Here is a 19,905-nt window from a genome sequence, read left to right as displayed (position 1 = left end):
CCAAGTGTTTCTCAATCTTTAGGGACATTAATATAAATTCACTTCAAACTGCCCTTGTAACTCTTTTCTGAGCCTCAGTTTCCATCCATTTACAAAAGCTGGGATCAGTGAAGTCCTGGAAGGTCCTTCCACCTTTTAATACTTGACTTCAGGTCAGTCGATCACTTGAACGATTCTTATTGAATGTTGAATAAGAATTCAACGTTCAATGAGAACGTTGAATTTGAACGTTGAATTGTAGAGTGAATGTTTGTTTCAATCCTACATTGAAACTTTCTATCCACCTCAATCTAAGAGGAAAATACTCTGAATTTGTGAATAATTAACTAAGTTACCAGCTATTTTTTGAACGTCCTGAAGGAGTATAATTTCTCAAGGGTTGTATGCTTTCCAGCCTGGTAGAAGGAGAAATGACAGAAATGGCCTAAAATTACACTGTGGCGTATCCGATAGTGCTATCTTTAACAACCTCTGTCAAACACTATGAGGCATAATATTGATGCCTTAACCTTTAACTAACATAAAATATTTTCATATGGATTATCTCATCCAGTTAAAATTGTAACTCCATGAGGTATTATTATGCCCAGTTTTCAGATGAAGAAAACGAGACCTTGCTTAAGATCCTATATTTAGTAATCAGCACTGCTGAGATTTGAAGCTAGATCACCTGACTTGAATTCCATCATTCTTTCCTCTAAAGATATTCAGTATACAGACACATTCTGCTTACTATATTCCATAAAAATTCCTGAGCTTGCAGAGCCTGTAGGCATCCAGTTGATACTAAGCCCCGACATTGATCCATTTTCTATGTTGCTGGCAGTGATATTTTGACTGTACCAAAGAAGAGGATAGAGAAATCTAAATCCATGTGTAGAAACATCTGATAAAATACTGGCTTCCCTTTCATAGAACCAAATTCTAACAACAGTATACTTCTTGCTTCCTAAGTTTGGGGCGAATTGACACAATTAAATTTTATGCTAACCTACCCAAAGCAATAAATGCCTCATTAATTTTTTTTTTTTAACTGAGTTTGGATAATTGCAATAAAAAATATTTTTGCCTTAATCACATAATGAGTGTAGAGTGAAAACTTTTACTGCAATATTAACCCATTTTACAGATTTCCCAATTTGGTAAATGAATCTATATTTGTTTGCTCTTAGTGTTCCATTACCAAACTATAGAACTAGTTTGTTTCATTTGCAAACTATCAAATGGTACATTTTCTTTTCATGAAGGACATTTTCTTTTTGCAAAGAATAGGTGGTCATTTTTTTGCAGTATTTTAAAATCAAAATATCTATATAGCTATTAAATAAATTTGAATTGACCTCTTATTATGTGCTATGGATAATGCTTAGATGTTTTTACATTATCTTCTTTAATCCTCACAATAAGCCTGAGAGAGAAATATCACTTCCCCTATTTTACAAATGAAGTAACCAATTAAGTTCCAAAGATTTTTTGTTGTTGTCCAAAGTGACACAGGTACCATATCCAGGAGTTGAATTCTTTCTTATTTCACAAATTCTCTACTAGATATCAAGATTAGGGTGAGAAAGGTAAGCTCAGACTATCAGGAAAATACTTAATCTGAATCAGAATCCAACTCTTCTACACTGAGTTGCACATATTTAAAAGTATTTGGACATTAACTTGGTGATGGAACACTGAGAACGAACAAACAAAACATCTTTCTGAAAGTGAGACAGGAGATATTCAGAAGCCTGCTACTAGGTGGTAGAGGGATAGTAGATGGCGTCACCCACTGCCTACAACCCCCATCGACTTCCTGTCTGGTCAATTCCCCTTCATTCCTTGACGATGGAAATGCATATAAAACTTCTTATCTGATTTGTATGTTAAAAAAACCATCTCAACCTTAAAGGTGCAATACTGAACTGCTGATCATTCTCCCATATACCTGCTCCTCTCATAGCCTTTCAGATCTTGGCTAATGAGTACTTCATCTTCTGACTGCGGGGGCAAATCCTAAATCCCTATATCCAATCCATCAGCAACTCCTATTGGTTTGCTCTCAGGAATATATAATATTCAGAATCCCTCCACTTTTGCCGCCTCTAGCTCTACAAACCTGGTTTAAGCCACCATCAATTCTAATTTGTTTTATTGTAAGAGTCTGCTTCCTTAGTTCAGGGCACATTCCCTTCTGACAACATGTCAACCCTGTAGATAGAGTGATCTTTTTAAAACCTAAGTCATATCACAATACTCTTTTGCTTATAACACTTCAATGTCTATCGATCTCACCCAGAATAAAATTCAAAGTCTTCACAATGGCCAACAAGTCCTTTCAGAATTTGGCTCCCTACTATCTCTGACACCTAGTACTCATCCCACCTATTCATTATGCTCCTATTGCTCTGACCCCATTATTTCTTGAACAAGCCAGACTCAATCTCACCTCAAGATCTTTGCAGTTGCTGTACACTCTGCCTAGCTCTCCCAGATGTCTGCATGGCTGGCTCCCTCACCTCCTCATGTCTTTGCTCAAGTTTATCTTCTCAGTGAGGTATCTATATCCACTCATTTTAAAATTGCACTCCATCCTCTAAAACTCCCTACTCCTTTCCCTCATTTACTTTGTTCTAAGGTACTTACTACTATTTGATATTTATTTATTCATGCATTCACTCATTAATTGTCCGATGTCCCCCACTAGAATGCAAGCTTCATGAAGATAGATGTTTCACTGATATAGTCTGAGGATGTTTCACTGTTTAGGCAGAGCCTGAAACATAGGAACCACTCAACAAAAATCTGTTGAATACATGAAATGAATGAATGAATGAACTAGTGAAAAAAGGGAAAACAAATGAAAGGCTGGGTAGCCCATTCTAGAGAAGAAAATATGTAATGCTCTTAGATATATGGGAGAGAGGGTAGTGGAGAAGGAATGTGAATATAACTATCTTTAAATGCTTGAATGATTTTCTTCACACAAAAGGAAGAGATTTGTTCTAGAATGGACCAAAGAAGAGGATCAGAACCAATTTACAAAGTAGCAGAAAGGCCGAGTATGGCCTAGTTAAGAAGAAAGAACTTTCCAGCATTAGAAGATGTTCCATAAGGAAACTAGCTCCCTTGGAAAGTGGTGAGCTCTCTAGCCCTAGAAGAGTTCAAGCTGAACTTAAAAGGACTCCCACAATGACTACAGAGGCCCCTTCTGGGTTACCATTGATTCTGAAGATACAAAATCATAAGCTGACTGTTATGCTGGCCTTGATACCTCATTGTCATTATCAGCGTAAAAATAGACTAAAAAATTTGAGTATAACTTTCAAGAGTTTCCAAAATACTGTTTTACCCGACATATCTTACTTTAATGCCAGATAAAATTCTTAGGATAGCCTCTTTATTTATTATTGAACATTTTCATATTTCTTCCTTATATTCATGTTCTCCTTCATGCCAAAATAGGAATATCTACCTGTACTTTTGGAGAAGGAAATGGCAACCCACTCCAGCATTCTTGCCTGGAGAATCCCATGAACAGAGGAACCTGGTGGGCCACAGTCCATGGGGTCTCAAAGAGTCGGACACAACTGAGTGAACACTCACTCACTCACCTGTACTTTTCACCAGGCTGACCCTACCCAAACCTCAAGCCCCCTTCTTCAGGAATGGACTATAGCTGGCTCTAATGCGTAGTAATCTCCCTTCCTCTGAGCTTTACTTGCTCATCTATATAATTGAAATGAGTACTTCATTATACGTCATAGGGAGCACCATGCAATGTATTCTGTGTGTGCATGTATACATGTGTACATATAATAAACTGTTATTTGCTAACCTATCCATGTAAGTCTCTGGCTTCTCTGACTATAGCATTCTCTGAGAGCTCATTGTGGATAGAATTAATGTACTATATTAACTTAGTACAGTGTTAGGCACACAGCTGGTTTCAGACAGGCCCAGTCCCTTACCAAATGACTGACTAATCAGTTAACAAAATGGAAAATCCAGCCAGCATGCTTAAGCTTTGTCTATCGGAAATTATTTTCCTGAAAAGCATTTTTCCTTCCTTTACAGATCAATTGCAAAGTCAAAATTCAAACACTGCAGATTTCACAAACAGGAATAGCTGGCAAGCATTGGGCTTTATAAGTAATGAATGTACACATCAAAACAAAAGTTGTAGATGTCTGTAAAAGTATACATATGTAGCTGATTTGAGTAGAGATGTCTAAGAACCCTCCCTCCTAGCCCAAGTAGAGTTTGAGTTGACCCTGATAAAGTCCAGCATTGTGGTTTCCAAATCACAAGAACATTCCTGGAATATATAATCTAGCTTTGCCAACTGCAATGGAACTATTTATTTATGTTGTCAAAGACCCTGTTTGCTGATCCTTCAGACTTTTACAGTATCTATAAATGAAGGCAATGAAGTCTGTTCCTCAGGAGATTAGAAGTTGCATATCTTTTTATATTACCTATTAGAGATTCTAATCCAGCTTTCTCTATAGGAGGACAAGACTAAAAATAGTATGTCTAGTCTACTCAATTAAATTTGTAAGTATCTTATAGGCTTGATTCAACCTCTTTAAGATCAAGATGGCAAATGTTCAAATCACTTATACCACAATCCAGTAGAACATAATTCTTTACAATATGAAATACATACCTGACACATAGCATCATTTCTCCAGAATAAGAATATTTGCTCTAATTTGTGACTTACTATGCGCTAGACATTGTCCAAGCACTTTCAATATATTAAGTTATTCAGTCTTCAGAAGGGTCTGATGTTGTAGGTATTATTGTCATCCCCATTCCATATATGAGGAAACTGAGGTACACAGAGTTTAAATAAGTTTCCCAAGAGCAAGTGGAGAGTTCAGAAGAATGAAAGACACTATGGGTTTCCCAGGTGGCTCAGTGATAAAGAACCTGCTTGCCAAGCAAGAGACACAGGTCCAATTCCTGGATTAGGAAGATCCCCTGGAGAAGGAAATGGCAATCTACTCCAGTATTCTTGCCTGGGAAATCCCACGGACAGAGGAGCCTGGTGGGCTGCAGTCCACAGGATCACAACAGAGTCAGGCATGACTTAGTGACTAAACAACAACAATTGCACTAGTTCCTAGAGCCGGAAGAAGCAGATCTAGTATTTTAGCCAGCACAGTCTGGCTCCAGAATTGATGTTCTTAACCACTTACACTATACGGTCTCTAAACAATTTGTAGGCTCTAATTGAAAGTTTATGTGCAATGGTGAAAAGGAAAGATGTTTTACATAAGCCTGGTCTAAATCTTAGCTCTGCACTTTACTAGCTGTGTGACCTTGGACAAATTATTTAACATCTCTGAATATTGTGTTTTTCAACATTGTAGTGAGCATGGTATTGCCTGTCTTATAAGTTTTTGTGTTTGCAATAATTGGTATAATTAACTCAGCATAATTATTCAATAATTTACTATTATTGTTACTCAAAAAGTAGCTCTAATTTTAATATTTCATAGTATCTGCATAATTCTCGATTAGGTAAATTACTGAATAAAACTTCAACAAATTGGAAATAAATTTCATTTGGACATAGTTCTTTGGGAAAAGACAATATTGTACCTCTATGAACCCTAATTCTCATCTTAACATTAATAGTACTCCTATTGGGATTATTACAAAACTCTGATACTTAATCAATTGAAAGGGTTAAATCTAAGGTTAGAGACAACATTACTCCATTTCATATATCGATAAATTCATTTCATAATAGCTAAGTGAAAAAAATCTAACTCACTGAACTTCCAGTTGTATCATCAGTAAAATGCATGGCAATGTTGAGCCATATATGTAACTTTATTGCCTTGAAAGTTATGTACATCTTTTCAAAATCAGCTATAAAAATTGATCTCATCCCCATTCCCTCAAGATGTCAATAGAAATCTTTGAATTTCTTGTTTGTATTTCCCTCTTGTAATAACCCCACATCTAATGAAGATCAATTTCCAAAGATGAGCCCTAGGGAGTTAATAATCTATCAAATACAACTACTTAAAAGAGAAAACTAATCCTTAAGTGGGAATAATATCTGGCTTTATGTAGCAAGTACTATTAAAATCGGGCAGAGGAAAATAGTCAGCATTGACGATTAAAGAATGAAGTATTCTGGCCATTGCTTGCACATCCATAGCCCTATTCCTCAGTTTAAAATGAGCCTTCCACAAAGGACCTCCTATACCATCAGGATCCTTTGTCTCTAAATTTCAAAGTTCTTTATGCCACTGTATACCACGATAAAAGACCTTATTTTCTCTAGGTTCTAGGAGCTCTTCCTCAAATAGCATAGTTACAGTCACGACTGTGCAGAATAGGACTGTGAGGCCTATTTTGAAGCAATATAGTAAGGACAGTTTCTCAGTCATTTGGCATGACAGAGACAGAGACCTGATTTAATCCTTTACTTCATTCTCACCTTTCAGTAGCCATGAGTGCGTGCTAAATTGCTTGTCACGTCCGCCTCTGTGTGACCCTATAGACTTCAGCCTGCCAGGCTCCTCTGCTCATGGGATTTCCCAGGCAAGGATTAAGGAGTGGGTACCATTTTCCACTCCAGGGGATCTTCCTGACCCAAGGATCAAACCCTCGTCTCTACATCTACCTGCACTGGCAGGTAGGTTCTTTCACAAGCGCTACCTGGAAGCCCTCAGTAGCCATCAGACCTCTTAAAGCCTCGATTTCTTTATTTTAGAGGATTATGTAGTTTGTATACCTAAAATACCTCATATACAGTAGGCATTCAATAAGTGGTAGATGCTATTGAGTTGATTTAGAGTTTCATTTTATATACATTGTTATGTGTTGAGGTATTTTGATCCAGAGGTATTGTCAATGTTGCCTTTCGTAAAGGGGACTAAATAGAATTACTGCATCTCATATATTCAAATAAGTATCAGGGAACTAAAATGGTGCTTTTGCTAATCTTCCAGACTGTGGCAAAAGGGACCCACTATGCAACACAGGGGACACGACAGGAGAGAAAGATCGGAATGAGAAAATGTCTCAAATTTAAACGTTTGATTCTCTGTTCAAAAGAGATTATATACGTTTTCAGGGATACACTAACAGGATTAAAAGAAGACATTATACAGTGTTAAATTTACATTTTCTTACCTACAACTATACTTCCTAACGTGTTCCGTGATTTGGTATATTTCATAAATACTCTAATTAGCATGTGAATTGCCCAATTATACTGTATTGTACTTTTGGAGTTAAAAGCATTGCTTTTTAAAAAATGTAAACATTTATAACACAGAAGGATTTGATATCCTATTTTGGCACATCTTCATCTGCTAATATACAGGGATCCTCAAATAGCAAAGGGATTTCAGCCTCACTTTACCTCAAAAAGGTTCTACCATACATAGACTGTGCCATTCCTCACATAGGACTCAGGCATATTCTGAAGGCATCGTCATTGATTGTCTAATGTGATATAAAAGACAGTTTTACTGTGATAGCAAATCCATGTTTAATAAGGATAATAATGATAGGAATTCACCATTATTGATATTATACTAAGATTATACAAAGCATTTTTAAAAGCATTGCCTTATTGAGATAGGTACTATTATTTGTTTCACTTCACACATGAGAAAACAGAAGCTTGAAAAAGTTAAATAACTTGCCCAAGCAGACAGCACAGTCAGAGTCTGAAGCAAATGCTGAAGCCCATGCTCCTCCCTAGGACACTCTAGTGTAGCGTATAGTGACCCAGACTGCTCTCATTGGCCTTTTTGTGTGTGTATTCTATTTACCTTTCCAAATTAGTTTTCTGTTTTTAAACACCTGCTTCTGAAACTAACCTTTTGTTCCATGAGGTTATTTATTTTTTTTAACGTCCTTAAAAATAAAAGGTTCTTTACTCCTCCTCTAAGGTATCTCTTTTCTTCAACTCAAGTGAAGCTTTCTTATTTTCCTGACATGGCACAGCTCCTCAGTTCCCCTTCCAGTCAACAGTGAGCACAAGTTCCTCTTTACATCTTCCACTTCTCTCTCTCAAGCCCTTCCTAACTGTCTCTCCAGTCCGATTCCAGGTGCCTCAGGCCAGGGCCTCCAGAATAGTCCTCTGGTTTGCCACCCCCTTGGGCTTCTAGGTCTGAGTGTGCTGGAACATATAGGCATCTGCATCCCCACTTAATTCTGACGACTGTGGTTACAAGAGGCCTCTTTTGAATGCAGACAGCCAGTCAGCCAAGTCGAAATTTATACCAGAAATCTATTACCTAATTTTTAAACAAAATGACATGAAATCAGACTTGAAGATATCAAAAACATGTCTAGTTTCTGATTTAAGCAAGAAAAATCCACATTGTTACTGCTTCTACCACAGAATAATTTACTGCAACAGGAGTTCTGGATCTTATGCCAAAAATGAGGTCCTCTAACCAATGTCAAGGCCAATTATCTTGTGGTAGATCCCACAACAAAAGCAGACTATTGTGATTAGAGTCAGAAGCACCACCCAGAGAAGCTGGAAAGCTTCTGGGGATTTCTTAAGGTTAGATTTTTTTTTTTTTTCTCTTTCTCTCTGTGTCTACTTAAATAAACTACCAGAAACTTTGTGTGTGGGCACTGAATATCTTAGATGAGTTTGAGAGACAATGAAAGGGGTGATCAGTTGAGAGCAATCTGTTGCATTTCTTTTGATTTGAGCAGGAGCCACGCTGCAAGGCTGTGTAGTCCTGATAGGCCCCATCTGTCACAACCTCCTCCTTGCCCTAATCTCCTTCCCAGACACACTGCCAGTAGCCATCCTGTGGTTTTTACTGGGAAAGGAAAGCCCAGGTGGCTGAATGCAGGAACACTTACCCCACAGTAAAGAACTGCCTCATCTCCTGTCTCCGAGACCTCATCAGTTGCTTGTATTCCCCAATCCGGAGCTTCTTGCCATCGACAATGCAGGTGCGTTTCGGTCGAGGTTTGTATTTATAGTTCGGGTACTTCTCTAAGTGGATCTTGCTTAGCCGGGCCTGCTCCTCATAATAAGGTTGCTTTTCTTGGTTGGACATGGATTTCCAACGAGACCCTAGACACAAACATAGCCTTTAAGTACCCAAGTGGTCAAGGCAACCTACTCCTGGTAAATACTGGGTCTATCTTCCCACCACTTCACCCACTGGGCTCTGAGTATCTCCTATTACCACATGTCATCCAGTCTCACAACTAGTATTTCAGATGATAGAGCAAAGAATAATTTGGATGTGACACATTTATTACATTATTTTTCTCAATAATTTAAAGCCTGATGCTACAATAAGTATATTGTTTTAAAACATGTCTTTGCTGCTTAAAGATCATCTCCTACACCAAGGTCATTTCCCCACCCATCTGCATAGGGTTAAAAACCTGAATTTCCTAAGTATACTTGGAGTATGACAAAATACTCAGGAACAACTCTCTGCTGCTGCTAAGTCGCTTTAGTCGTGTCCGACTCTGTGCGACCCCAGAGAGGGCAGCCCACCAGGCTCCGCCGTCCCTGGGATTCTCCAGGCAAGAACACTGGAGTGGGTTGCCATTTCCTTCTCCAATGCATGAAAGTGAAAGGTGAAAGTGAAGTTGCTCAGTCGTGTCCGACTCCTAGCGACCGCATGGACTGCAGCCTACCAGGCTCCTCCATCCATGGGATTTTCCAGGCAAGAGTACTGGAGTGGGGTGCCATTGCCTTCTCCGGAACAACTCTCTAGGTTCCAGTAATTCAAACAACTCTAACACTCCAAGCACCTTTGGTGAAGCTATCCTTTGATAAGATGTTAGCAAATGTTGATATTCTTCCATATATAAAAACCTAAGGTGCACACTGTCTCCCCTGGCCTGAGGTAATTAAAAAGCCTAAACTCCACTCAAGAAGTTATAACTTTAGAACCGGAAGGTACAGTTGGAATTATATATACCATTTTCAAGTACTCTAAACAATTCATTCAAAGCCATACCAATGAAAGTAAGAAATTTTTAATACGGTTTATACAGGAAGAAGGAAAAGTATTCACTTCTCTAATATTGTTTATAAAGAATTATCTAAACACTTGACAAAGAAGGGATGTGTTTTTTTACATGTATCAAATTGCATTTTTGTGTGTCGCTAGTGAATAAAGCGGTAACAGCTGTGCTGACTGGATGCTAGCTGTTCTTCGGTGGAGATTTTTCATATATAAACAAATGGAAAAGTTGTACAAATATTCTCTGTAGCCAGCAATATCCTGGTCTGTTTTAATAGCACATCCATCCCTGTTTTCCTGATTGTTGTGCAAAAGTTGTGTAGAAAGTCTGCACGGACAAGGTTCTCTGTGTTCGGCTGGCTCCCAGCAGCTTAAAGCCCCAGTTAATGGAGGATTTTTGGTGCTCTTAAAAATGCCTGTGCTTAAAAGTTTACACTTTAATGAATACACTTACTATACTCTTAATTTTTTTTCACAGAATGCACATCAATAATATAGATTCCCCACAGCTGCCAACATGGAAACAGAGAGGTTCTGTGCCCATGGGCGAGCTTACTCATACTGGTAATAAAATGGCCAAAAAAGAGAAAATTTCAAAGTTAGATATCAAAATTTAGGGACAGAAAAATAATAATTTTCTTTGGAATATCTATTAATTAGAAAAAATTTAATATATCCATCATGGTTTAAATTCATAAGAATGATCCCCTGATATACATCTCTGAAAGTCTAAAAATAAAACTCCACTTAATTGTAATGATTTTTAGTATCTACCTTGAAATTCAAACATCAAAAAGAAAAAGGGAAAAACTATTTTAACATTTTAACACTATTTGATCTTATGTATGTTCTAAATTTTCATAGGGGTCACTGCCTCAAATGTCTCAGAATCAAGTTAAATTATTTATACAGTGACAAAACATGTGTATTTGTGTATGTCCAGATCACTGATATTTACTCAGGTTAAATATTTATTGCTTTTGAACAAAACATTTAAAAAAAGAAAACCACAGCTTAAGTCTCTAATGTTTTTCAGCTTCTTAAACAGCTCCCTTTGAGATTTTGTCACATCATGACAGCTTAAATAGAACAGTGCCTTCTGTGTTTTTTCTTTTTAAAGAGGAAACATGTTGACTGCAATGCTGCATGTTGAATAAAATACGTTCAATATGTTGAGTACAATAATTCCACACTGTATAATCTGCACGAGGCAAGCTTTACACTAATAGAAAAAGGATTGAGTTTAATCCAGAGAAATAGGAGAATCACTCTGGCAAGTTACCCTGTGGTCTATGTGTTCAACTCACTGCTATGAAATCTGAACTAGTCATATCTTATTAAAGTAAATGTAGTTTTATTTTACAAGTTTTAAAGTTATCATTAGAGGCACTGTTCTACACTCCATAAATTTCACACTATTTTGGGGGCTCACCCCTAGTCCTTGGTGAGTTCTTTTAGAAGGACATACGAACCCAAGAACACTAAAGCAGAAAACTCTGAGTGTTCCCAGGGTTTCATAGCAACTGAAAGATTTTAAAAGACTAAATTAAGAAAAGGAGATAAAGATTGTCTTTATGATTCTTAGTTAGCAGTGACCCCTCAGAGTTGTCCTATTACACATACAATAAATATTTTGTCTCTAAAATAAGTGTTTAGTCAGTCCTGCCCTGGCACCTGGTGGAGGTACTAACTCCTAAACCTAAATGCTGCGGTGCGGGTGAAGAGTGAAGAGACGATGACAGTCTCCTGGGGCAGCTTGCTGAGTGACACCTAATATCTGCACACCACCATCTCCCTTAGGTGTCATATTAGGACCCTTCTTTCCACTCATTAGATAATTAGCGTCAGTGTCTGCACTCACCTAAGATTTTGCTAATGTTGGAGTTATGCATGTCAGGAAAGGCCTGAAGGATTTTCCTCCTCTCATCCTTTGCCCAAACCATGAATGCATTCATTGGTCGCTTGATGTGTGGCTCGCTGCTGGCCCGGCCTCGGGCATCCCTGTAGACTCGTGCTTCAGCCACAGTGGCACCTCCTGTTGGCCAACAATAATACTGCTGTAGTTTAGCTGCAGAGCCATTCATTGCTTTACTTCCTGTAATGTCAGGGCAGGAAGAACAAGATAGGTGCAAAGCATTATTATCTGGATAATGTAACACAACTTGCCACCTGGTTCAGTTGCTTTCCCTAGCAACTTTTTAATGAACTTCTTTTTAAATGAACTCTTGGAAGCAGGATACAGTTGCAGATGACAATCCTACAGGCTCTTCTGAGGTAGGTCTCAAAGATACACTGGGCAGAATTACTTTTGCATGTTTTTAAACGCCTAGCACATCTTTACTACAGTCAATTCCAGTTGACAATAAAGAATTATTTCGGCTTCCCAGGTGGTGTTAATGATAAAGATCCTGCCTGCCAATGCAGGAGTCATAAGACATGGGTTCAGTCCCTGGATTGGGAAGATTCCCTGGAGGAGGGCACAGCAACCCACTCCAGTATTCTTGCCTGGAGAATCCCACGGACAGAAGAGCCTGGTGGGCTACAGTCCATAGGGTTTCAGAGTCCGACACGACTGAAGTGACTTAGCATGCACACAACCTTTCCTGCTGTGATGTCTCCCTTCAAAAGTAGGCTCTTATCTATGATTTTAGCCTCATGTGCTAAACATCACAGCCATTTCAAACTGCTGCTGCTGCTGCTAAGTCACTTCAGTCGTGTCCAACTCTGTGCGACCCCATAGACAGCAGCCCACCAGGCTCCCCCATCCCTGGGATTCTCCAGGCAAGAACACTGGAGTGGGTTGCCATTTCCTTCTCCAATGCATGAAAGTGAAAAGTGAAAGTGAAGTCGCTCAGTCGTGTCTGACTCTTTGAGACCCCATGGACTGCAGCCTACCAGGCTCCTCTGTCCATGGGATTTTCCAGGCAAGAGTACTGGAGTGGGGTGCCATTGCCTTCTCCCCATTTCAAACTATCTTACCCAAAAGAATTCTCTTTCACAATACAGTACTTTGGCCAGTGCTCCCCTCACTGGCTGGAAGCTCCTTCTCTTACTTCTTCAAGCTAAATCTCACTCATCCTTTAAGGCCTATTTAAATATGGTGTGTTTCATGAATTAATTAAATAATTCAATTTAAACAATTAACTGAGAAATTACTATGACTTTGGCTTTATGCCAAATGCTAGGTATACAAAAGTGAATAAAACAGCACCTGCTTTTAAAGGAGCTCAGTTTGGGGAGGAGACAGACCCCAAACAGACAGTCATAATGGAATATATGGTAAGTGCTCTAATATTGAAGTAAACAGGACATCAAGAGGGCACCAGCAGAGGGGACAGTCAACTAATGCCTCCTATTAAAGGTGACATCTAATCTGAATCTTGGAAGACAAACAGGAATTAGCATGTGAATAGGGGAGTCTTTACTGCCCAGTAAAGACAGATGGGTAGGGTAATTCAGGCCAAAGGAAGAGCATTTGCAATGATGCCTCCCAGGCTGCATTCATTCCTCTTTTTTTTAATGTTTTTTTTCTGTGCCAAAGAAATTCCTTTTCTTTCTTTCTTTCTTTCTTTTTTTTTTTTGTTTTTGGTGATCATCTCTAATTATTTCCATTCTATCCCAGGTTTATGAGACCCCTAAAGTTAGTGTTTATGTTGTACTCATTTTTGTATCCCCCGGATTTTCCATACAATAGATACTCAATAACTACTTATTGGGCTTCCCTGGAGGCTCAGACAATAAAGAATCACACTCGTTTCACATGCTAGCAAAGTAACGCTCAAAATTCTCCAAACCAGACTTCACCAGTATGAGAACTTCCAGATGTACAAACTGGATTTAGAAAAGGCAGAGGAACCAGAGATCAAGTTGCTAACATCCATTGGATCATAGAAAAAGTAAGAGAATTCTAGAAAAACACCTACTTGTGCTTTACTGAGTATGTCAAAGCCTTTGATTGTGTGGATCACAACAAACTGGAAAATTCTTAAAGAGATGGGAATACCAGATCACCTCACCTGCCTCCAGTGAAATCTGTATGTAGGTCAAGAAGCAACAGTTAGAACTGGACATGGAACAACAGACTGGTTCCAAATTGGGAAAGGAGTATGTCAAGGCTTATTTAACTTATATGCAGAGTACATCATGTGAAATGTCAGACTGGATGAAGCACAAACTGGAATCAAGATTGCTGGAGGAAATGTCAATAACCTCAGATATGCAGATGACACCACCCTTACGGCAGAAAGCGAAGAACTAAAGAACCTCTTAATGAAGGTGGAAGAGGAGAGTGAAAAAGCTGGGTTAAAACTCGGCGTTCAAAAAACAAAGTTCATGGCATCTGGTCCCATCATTCCATGGCAAATAGATGAAGAAACAATGGAAACAGTGACAGACTTTATTTTCCTGGGCTCCAAAATCACTGCAGATGGTGACTGTAGCCATGAAATTAAAAGACGCTTGCTCCTTGGCAAGCTATGAAAAGCTATGAAAAACCTAGCTTGAAAAGCTTGAAAACATAGCTTGAAAAGCTATGAAAAACCTAGACAGAGTATTAAAAAGCAGAGACATTACTTTGCCGAAAAAGGTCCATCTAGTCAAAGTTACGGTTTTTCTAGAAGTCATGTATGATTGTGAGAGTTGGACCATAAAGAAGGCTGAACACTGAAGAATTGATGCTTTTGAGCTGAGGTGTTGGAGAAGACTCTTGAGAGTCCCTTGGACTGCAGGGGGATCAAACCAGTCAATCCTAATGTAAATCAGTCCTGAACATTCATTGGAAAGACTGATGCTGAAGCTAAAACTCCGATACTTTGGTCACCTGATGTGAAGAGCTGACTCATTAGAAAAGACACTGATGCTGGGAGAAATTGAAGGCAGGAGGAGAAGAGGATGACAGAGGACAAGATGGTTGGATGGCATCATGGACTCAATGGACATGAGTTTGAGGAAGCTCCAGAGATGGTGAAGGACAAGAAAGCCTGGCATGCTGCACTTCATGGGGTCGCAAAGAGTTGGAAACGACTGTACAACCGAACAAAAACAACTACTCCTTATTTGGCTTCCTTGGAGACTCATGATAAAGAATCTGCCTGCAATGCAGGAGGCCTGGGTCCGGTCCTGGAGAAGTGAATGGCTACCCACTCCAGTATTCTTGCCTGAATTCCAAGGACAAAATTGTTAAGTTTCAACTCATATACAAAAGTAGTAGACTAAAAGGCAGTCATTTCAAGGGTCCTGATATATTTATCTGCTGCATGAGGATAATTCTTTAACATCCCTATGAAAGTGAAAGTCACTTGCTGCTGCTGCTGCTGCTAAGTCGCTTCAGTCGTGTCCGACTCTGTGCGACCCCATAGACGGCAGCCCACCAGGCTCCCCGATCGCATGGACTCTACAGTCCATGGAATTCTCAGGGCAGAATACTGCAGTCGGTAGCCTTTCTCTTCTCCAGGGGATCTTCCCAACCCGGGGATTGAACCCAGGTCTCCCGCACTACAGGCCGATTCTTTACCACCTGAGCCACACACCCCTATGAAACTGTTTCTAAATTCTTGATATTTCATGGTTTCCAAAGACGTCACCATAGTACGTCCTAAGTCACTTCAGTTGTGTCTGACTCTACAACCCTATGGACTGTAGGCCACTAGGCTCCTCTATCCATAGGATTCTCTAGGCAAGAATACTGGAGTAGGTTGCCATGCCCTTCTCTAGGGATATTCTAGGCCCAGGGATCAAACCCACGTATCCTGTGTCTCCTGCATTGGCAGGTGGGTTCTTCACCACTAGCACCACCCGGGAAGCCTAGCGACCATAATGTCACACTAGATTAAAAGTCCTTTGAGGACATGGTGAGAACTGGCTCTCCTTCACTGCTGTATCTCCAGGTTCCAATAAAGCACATGGCATATAAAGTTTCAGTTAGTGAAATACATTCAATTAATGAACGAGTGAATGGATGAATCTACATAGCACTTGCTTGTTTTCATAACCCCTGCCAGTACGACACACTGATATACATGCTTTACATGTGGCAACCACTAAATATTTCCCTATAGACTGAGAACCTCTACAGTTAAATGTAAAGTTGGACTGATGGCCTTAGCCAGGTATTCTACTGCATAAACAGGAAAGCCTACTCCTAACAGTTTAGAAGCAAAATATACATTAAAACCTACATCCCTACATTTTAGAAAAAGCAAATCCTTTCAGCTCAGTGGAGTGATTACACAGGTAAAATACGATCCAATTCATCTCTGCCCTTCTACTCTATTTCCAGCTACCTGATTAAGTAGAAATTTGTTTGTGTCACAGCTAGTAATAAATTAGAACATTAAAGTACACTATTATTTGGCAAATATGGTCATCATTTATTGCAAACAAAAGATAGGATAAAAGGGCTGAACTGGCTAATATTATCAATTCTTTTCTAAACATGAAGAAGGGGAGAGGGGCCCCTTTCTGAAGACCATGCAAAATAACACATTTTATATACAGCCCTTCTTTGAGGCCTACTAGATAGAATGATCCCTTACATGAAAAGTCTCAAATCCCAAGATGCATAACTAATATGCTACCTTTTTGCCACCATACCCACAGTACATTAATTTCATTTAAAATGCACTGACCATACAGGATAAATTGATTTCACTTTATATGGGTTTGACAGCCATGTTTATTGTGCAGTGAAATGTAGTGTAGCTTCCAGCTGACAATATCCATCAACGCAGGGCAATATGCTGACTGCTGGGCCAGATGAAGGCATACATTACTCTGGAAGTGAAACACTCATTCAGATACGACAGTGTCTTCTCCTGAGGATCACCATGGTAATTTATGATGCCCTCAGTGCCATTACTTTACAACTGACATGAATTCAGCAATTTATATACTTGCATGCATACACAGGAGACAGGCTTGTGGAGAATGTCAGATACAAAAACATTTCAATATTATTCTGAGTTAACTACTATGCTACAGGTGATTAACATTCAAGGTCTGCTTTTATTGTCATGGCTTTTCTTTACCTCTATCAACACCAAATAGCCAGGTTCCATTTATTTACTTACTTACAAGATGTATTTCATTGTAAATGGGAAGTTTTAATCTCCTGCAGACTGATCATGGTAGATTTTTAGACTCTGGTTTCAGTAGATCTTCAGCATGTGCATGCCAAGTCACTTCAGTCATGTCTGACTCTTTGCGACCCTATTGGCTGCAGCCCACCAGGCTCCCCTGTCCATGGGGTTCTCCAGGAAAGAATACTGGAGTGGGTCGTCACGCCCTCCTCCAGAGGATCTTCCCGGCCTGGGGATCTAGCTGCATCTCTCACATCTCCTGCATTGGCAGGTGGGTTTTTTACCACTAGTGCCACCTCTACTATATATCAATTGATTCTCCCAAATATGTTCATAGCTATGCTCAGTCTCTCTCCCTCTCATTCCATATCGCAGTCTTAGTATATCCTTCCTACTCACTTTTACCTAACTAAATTCTACCTTCTCCAAGGAAGAGAGTTCACGTCTCACCCCACCAACTGTCCGACAGTGACCTTGTCTGTCCTCCCATAATACATATTTACATGACACCGATTGACACTGAATTACACAGAAGATCTCTAGTCTCACAAGAAACGCTCCCAGATATTGAGAAATTTAAGCACAGCACATAGTATAGAAATGTGAATTAAGAAAGTGAAAATAGGAAACATCAGGGTGTATATACATCTCTTTTTTCTTGTCTCCTTTTCTCTCTCCCAAGTGCTTGGAGTCAACTGAAAAATGAATGGGATACTTCAAGTTAAAACTAGAAGTGGTGTATTAATAAACCAAGGTTTGGGAAGAGAGGAGACTTATCTAGAGAGACCAAGGTTTGAAACTACTCTTAAATTGGATCTGATATATGATATATGATCAGAGTCAGAATTTTAAGAAAATATAAAAGGGTCATAACTTCTCTAAGCTGCTTCATGAAACAAACTGGTAAGGGAATTATTGTTGTAGTAATAAAAACACATATGACTGCATACATGCATATAAACTCAGAAATTTAAAAATAGAGACTGTATATTAAGAAAGCGCTTTTAAACAGATAAGGAAAATTCTATATAATACTATATAGTATTATTTTTACAAAGTATGCTGTTAGTCTGAAAATTTGAAGCTTAAAATTGACTCTCTGCTATAATTAACTTTAGAATCTACATATCAAATGTGACTTCATACTGCTCATTTACTTTGAAAAATAACATCAAGTTAAAAAAGGGGTGGGGGAAGCATTTCATTCTAAAATAGCCAATGCTCTGTGTCAGAATCCAGAGTTATCCTCGGGAATAGCTCATAATTCTAAGAGGCAGATTTTTTACTTTTAATAGCAGAGGGATCATTTGTGAGTTCAATATTCATAATTTGTCTTCTCATGAAAAGCAGTTGGAAGATGCCTAGACCTACAGCTATGTACTTGGAGACTACTGCTTTCCAGCTGACCTAAGAGTCTTTAATTATCAGCAACACCATTCCTAAATAACAGGAGGCCAACAGTATCACACCAGGCAACAAGGAAAAGCATTCGTTCCATTTACTCCAGGAATTCCTGTTCTCTCCATTTCCCTGAAGGGGCTCAGACTGGTTAATTCATTCTTGTCTCCCGTATCAGCTTGTATAAAGCCAAACTTTCAGTTAGATGCAAAAAAGATAGTCAATGGGGGAAAAAGCAGAAATTGCCAAGGCAAAAACTTCCTTAGGGATCTGTGATTTAAACGATTTAAAAAGAATACAGAAAGTTGAGTTTTTCCAGGTGGGTTGGAAAGAAGGCTAGTTTAACCATCATAGCCTATGGCAATGGTCCTGAACTAATCCTAAAGAGGCCCCCTTCCTGGGTAAATTCCAAGGGTTATGTGAGTGAATGAGTAAGCGTTTGGTGTGGATTTGTGCATATATAAAGTCCTCCCTAAGGAGGAACTCTGGCAAATTCTGTAATGTGCTTAGGAATCATTTATGTATGCATTAATTCAGCAAACACTTCTGACAAGTTTCAGATGTACCCAGCATTGTGACAGAAGATACAAAGATAAATACATGTGCCTTGTTTTAAAGGAATCTGGTCCAGTAAGGGAAAGAGATGCAGAAATAGAAAATTACAAAACATTGTAAGTGCTAACATGGGTAATTTCAAAATACTATGAAAGCAGAGAAGAGAGGCTATTAATGTTGGAGTGGACAGAGGTGAATAATATGTAAGCTGCAGAGAGCAAGTACTGCTTAGGTAGTATCTAAAAGGAAGAGTGAGAATTTACCAGTGGATATAAGTGTGGTGGCTCAGACAATAAAGAATCTGTCTGCAATGTAGGAGACTCAAGTTTGATCTCTGGGTCAGGGAGATCCCCTGGAGAAAAGAATGGCTACCCACTCCAGTATTCTTGCCTGGAGAATTCCATGGATAGAGGAGCCCGGTAGGCTATAGTCCATGGGGTTACAAAGAGTTGGATACAACTACGTGACTAACACTTTCACTTTTCATGAGCGTGAAAGCATTCTAGGCTGCAGAATGTGTGAATGTAAAGATAGAGTTATAACAAAGGCATAGAGGGTTTTAAGGAATAGAAAGAATCTGGTTTTGGCTTGAGTTTGTTTGCTGCTGCTAAGTCGCTTCAGTTGTGTCTGACTCTGTGTGACCCCATAGACAGCAGCCCACCAGGCTCCTCTGTTCATGGGATTTTCCAGGCAAGAGTACTGGAGTTTGTTTAAATTAAAAAAAAATAATAATAATAAGGGAATGTCAAGAGATTAAATTCAGAAAGTAAATAGGAGCAAGATTGCCAAGTATCTTAACTATAAAGTCAAGAAGTCTTTAAGGTTTTTAAAAAAGCAGGGTAGGGACATGAACAAATACAAGATATCAAAATGGAAGCTAAATTAGAAATTACCACTGAATAGTC

At 39.0% G+C, this 19,905-nt stretch overlaps 1 protein-coding gene across 25 annotated transcripts in view; it reads right to left on the bottom strand.

The window, feature by feature from the left end:
- Positions 1 to 19,905, bottom strand: part of SOX6 (SRY-box transcription factor 6) — an 843,047-nt gene that overhangs the window by 7,722 nt on the left and 815,420 nt on the right. For 22 of the 25 annotated variants that reach the window (XM_061440698.1, XM_061440700.1, XM_061440695.1 and 19 more), the window contains 2 exons: positions 11,833 to 12,066; positions 8,845 to 9,061 (listed from right to left, as the gene is read on the bottom strand). In XM_061440698.1, coding sequence (XP_061296682.1) covers positions 8,845 to 9,061; positions 11,833 to 12,066 — 451 coding nt within the window. The remainder of the gene's footprint in view (positions 1 to 8,844; positions 9,062 to 11,832; positions 12,067 to 19,905) is intronic. The other 3 variants (XM_061440691.1, XM_061440707.1, XM_061440713.1) reach the window with 1 other exon arrangement.

The sequence above is a fragment of the Bos javanicus genome, chromosome 15, assembly GCF_032452875.1.
Source record: "Bos javanicus breed banteng chromosome 15, ARS-OSU_banteng_1.0, whole genome shotgun sequence".
In the NCBI taxonomy this organism is placed as follows: Eukaryota; Metazoa; Chordata; class Mammalia; order Artiodactyla; family Bovidae; genus Bos; species Bos javanicus.
This window is presented reverse-complemented; position numbering and strand designations above follow the sequence as displayed.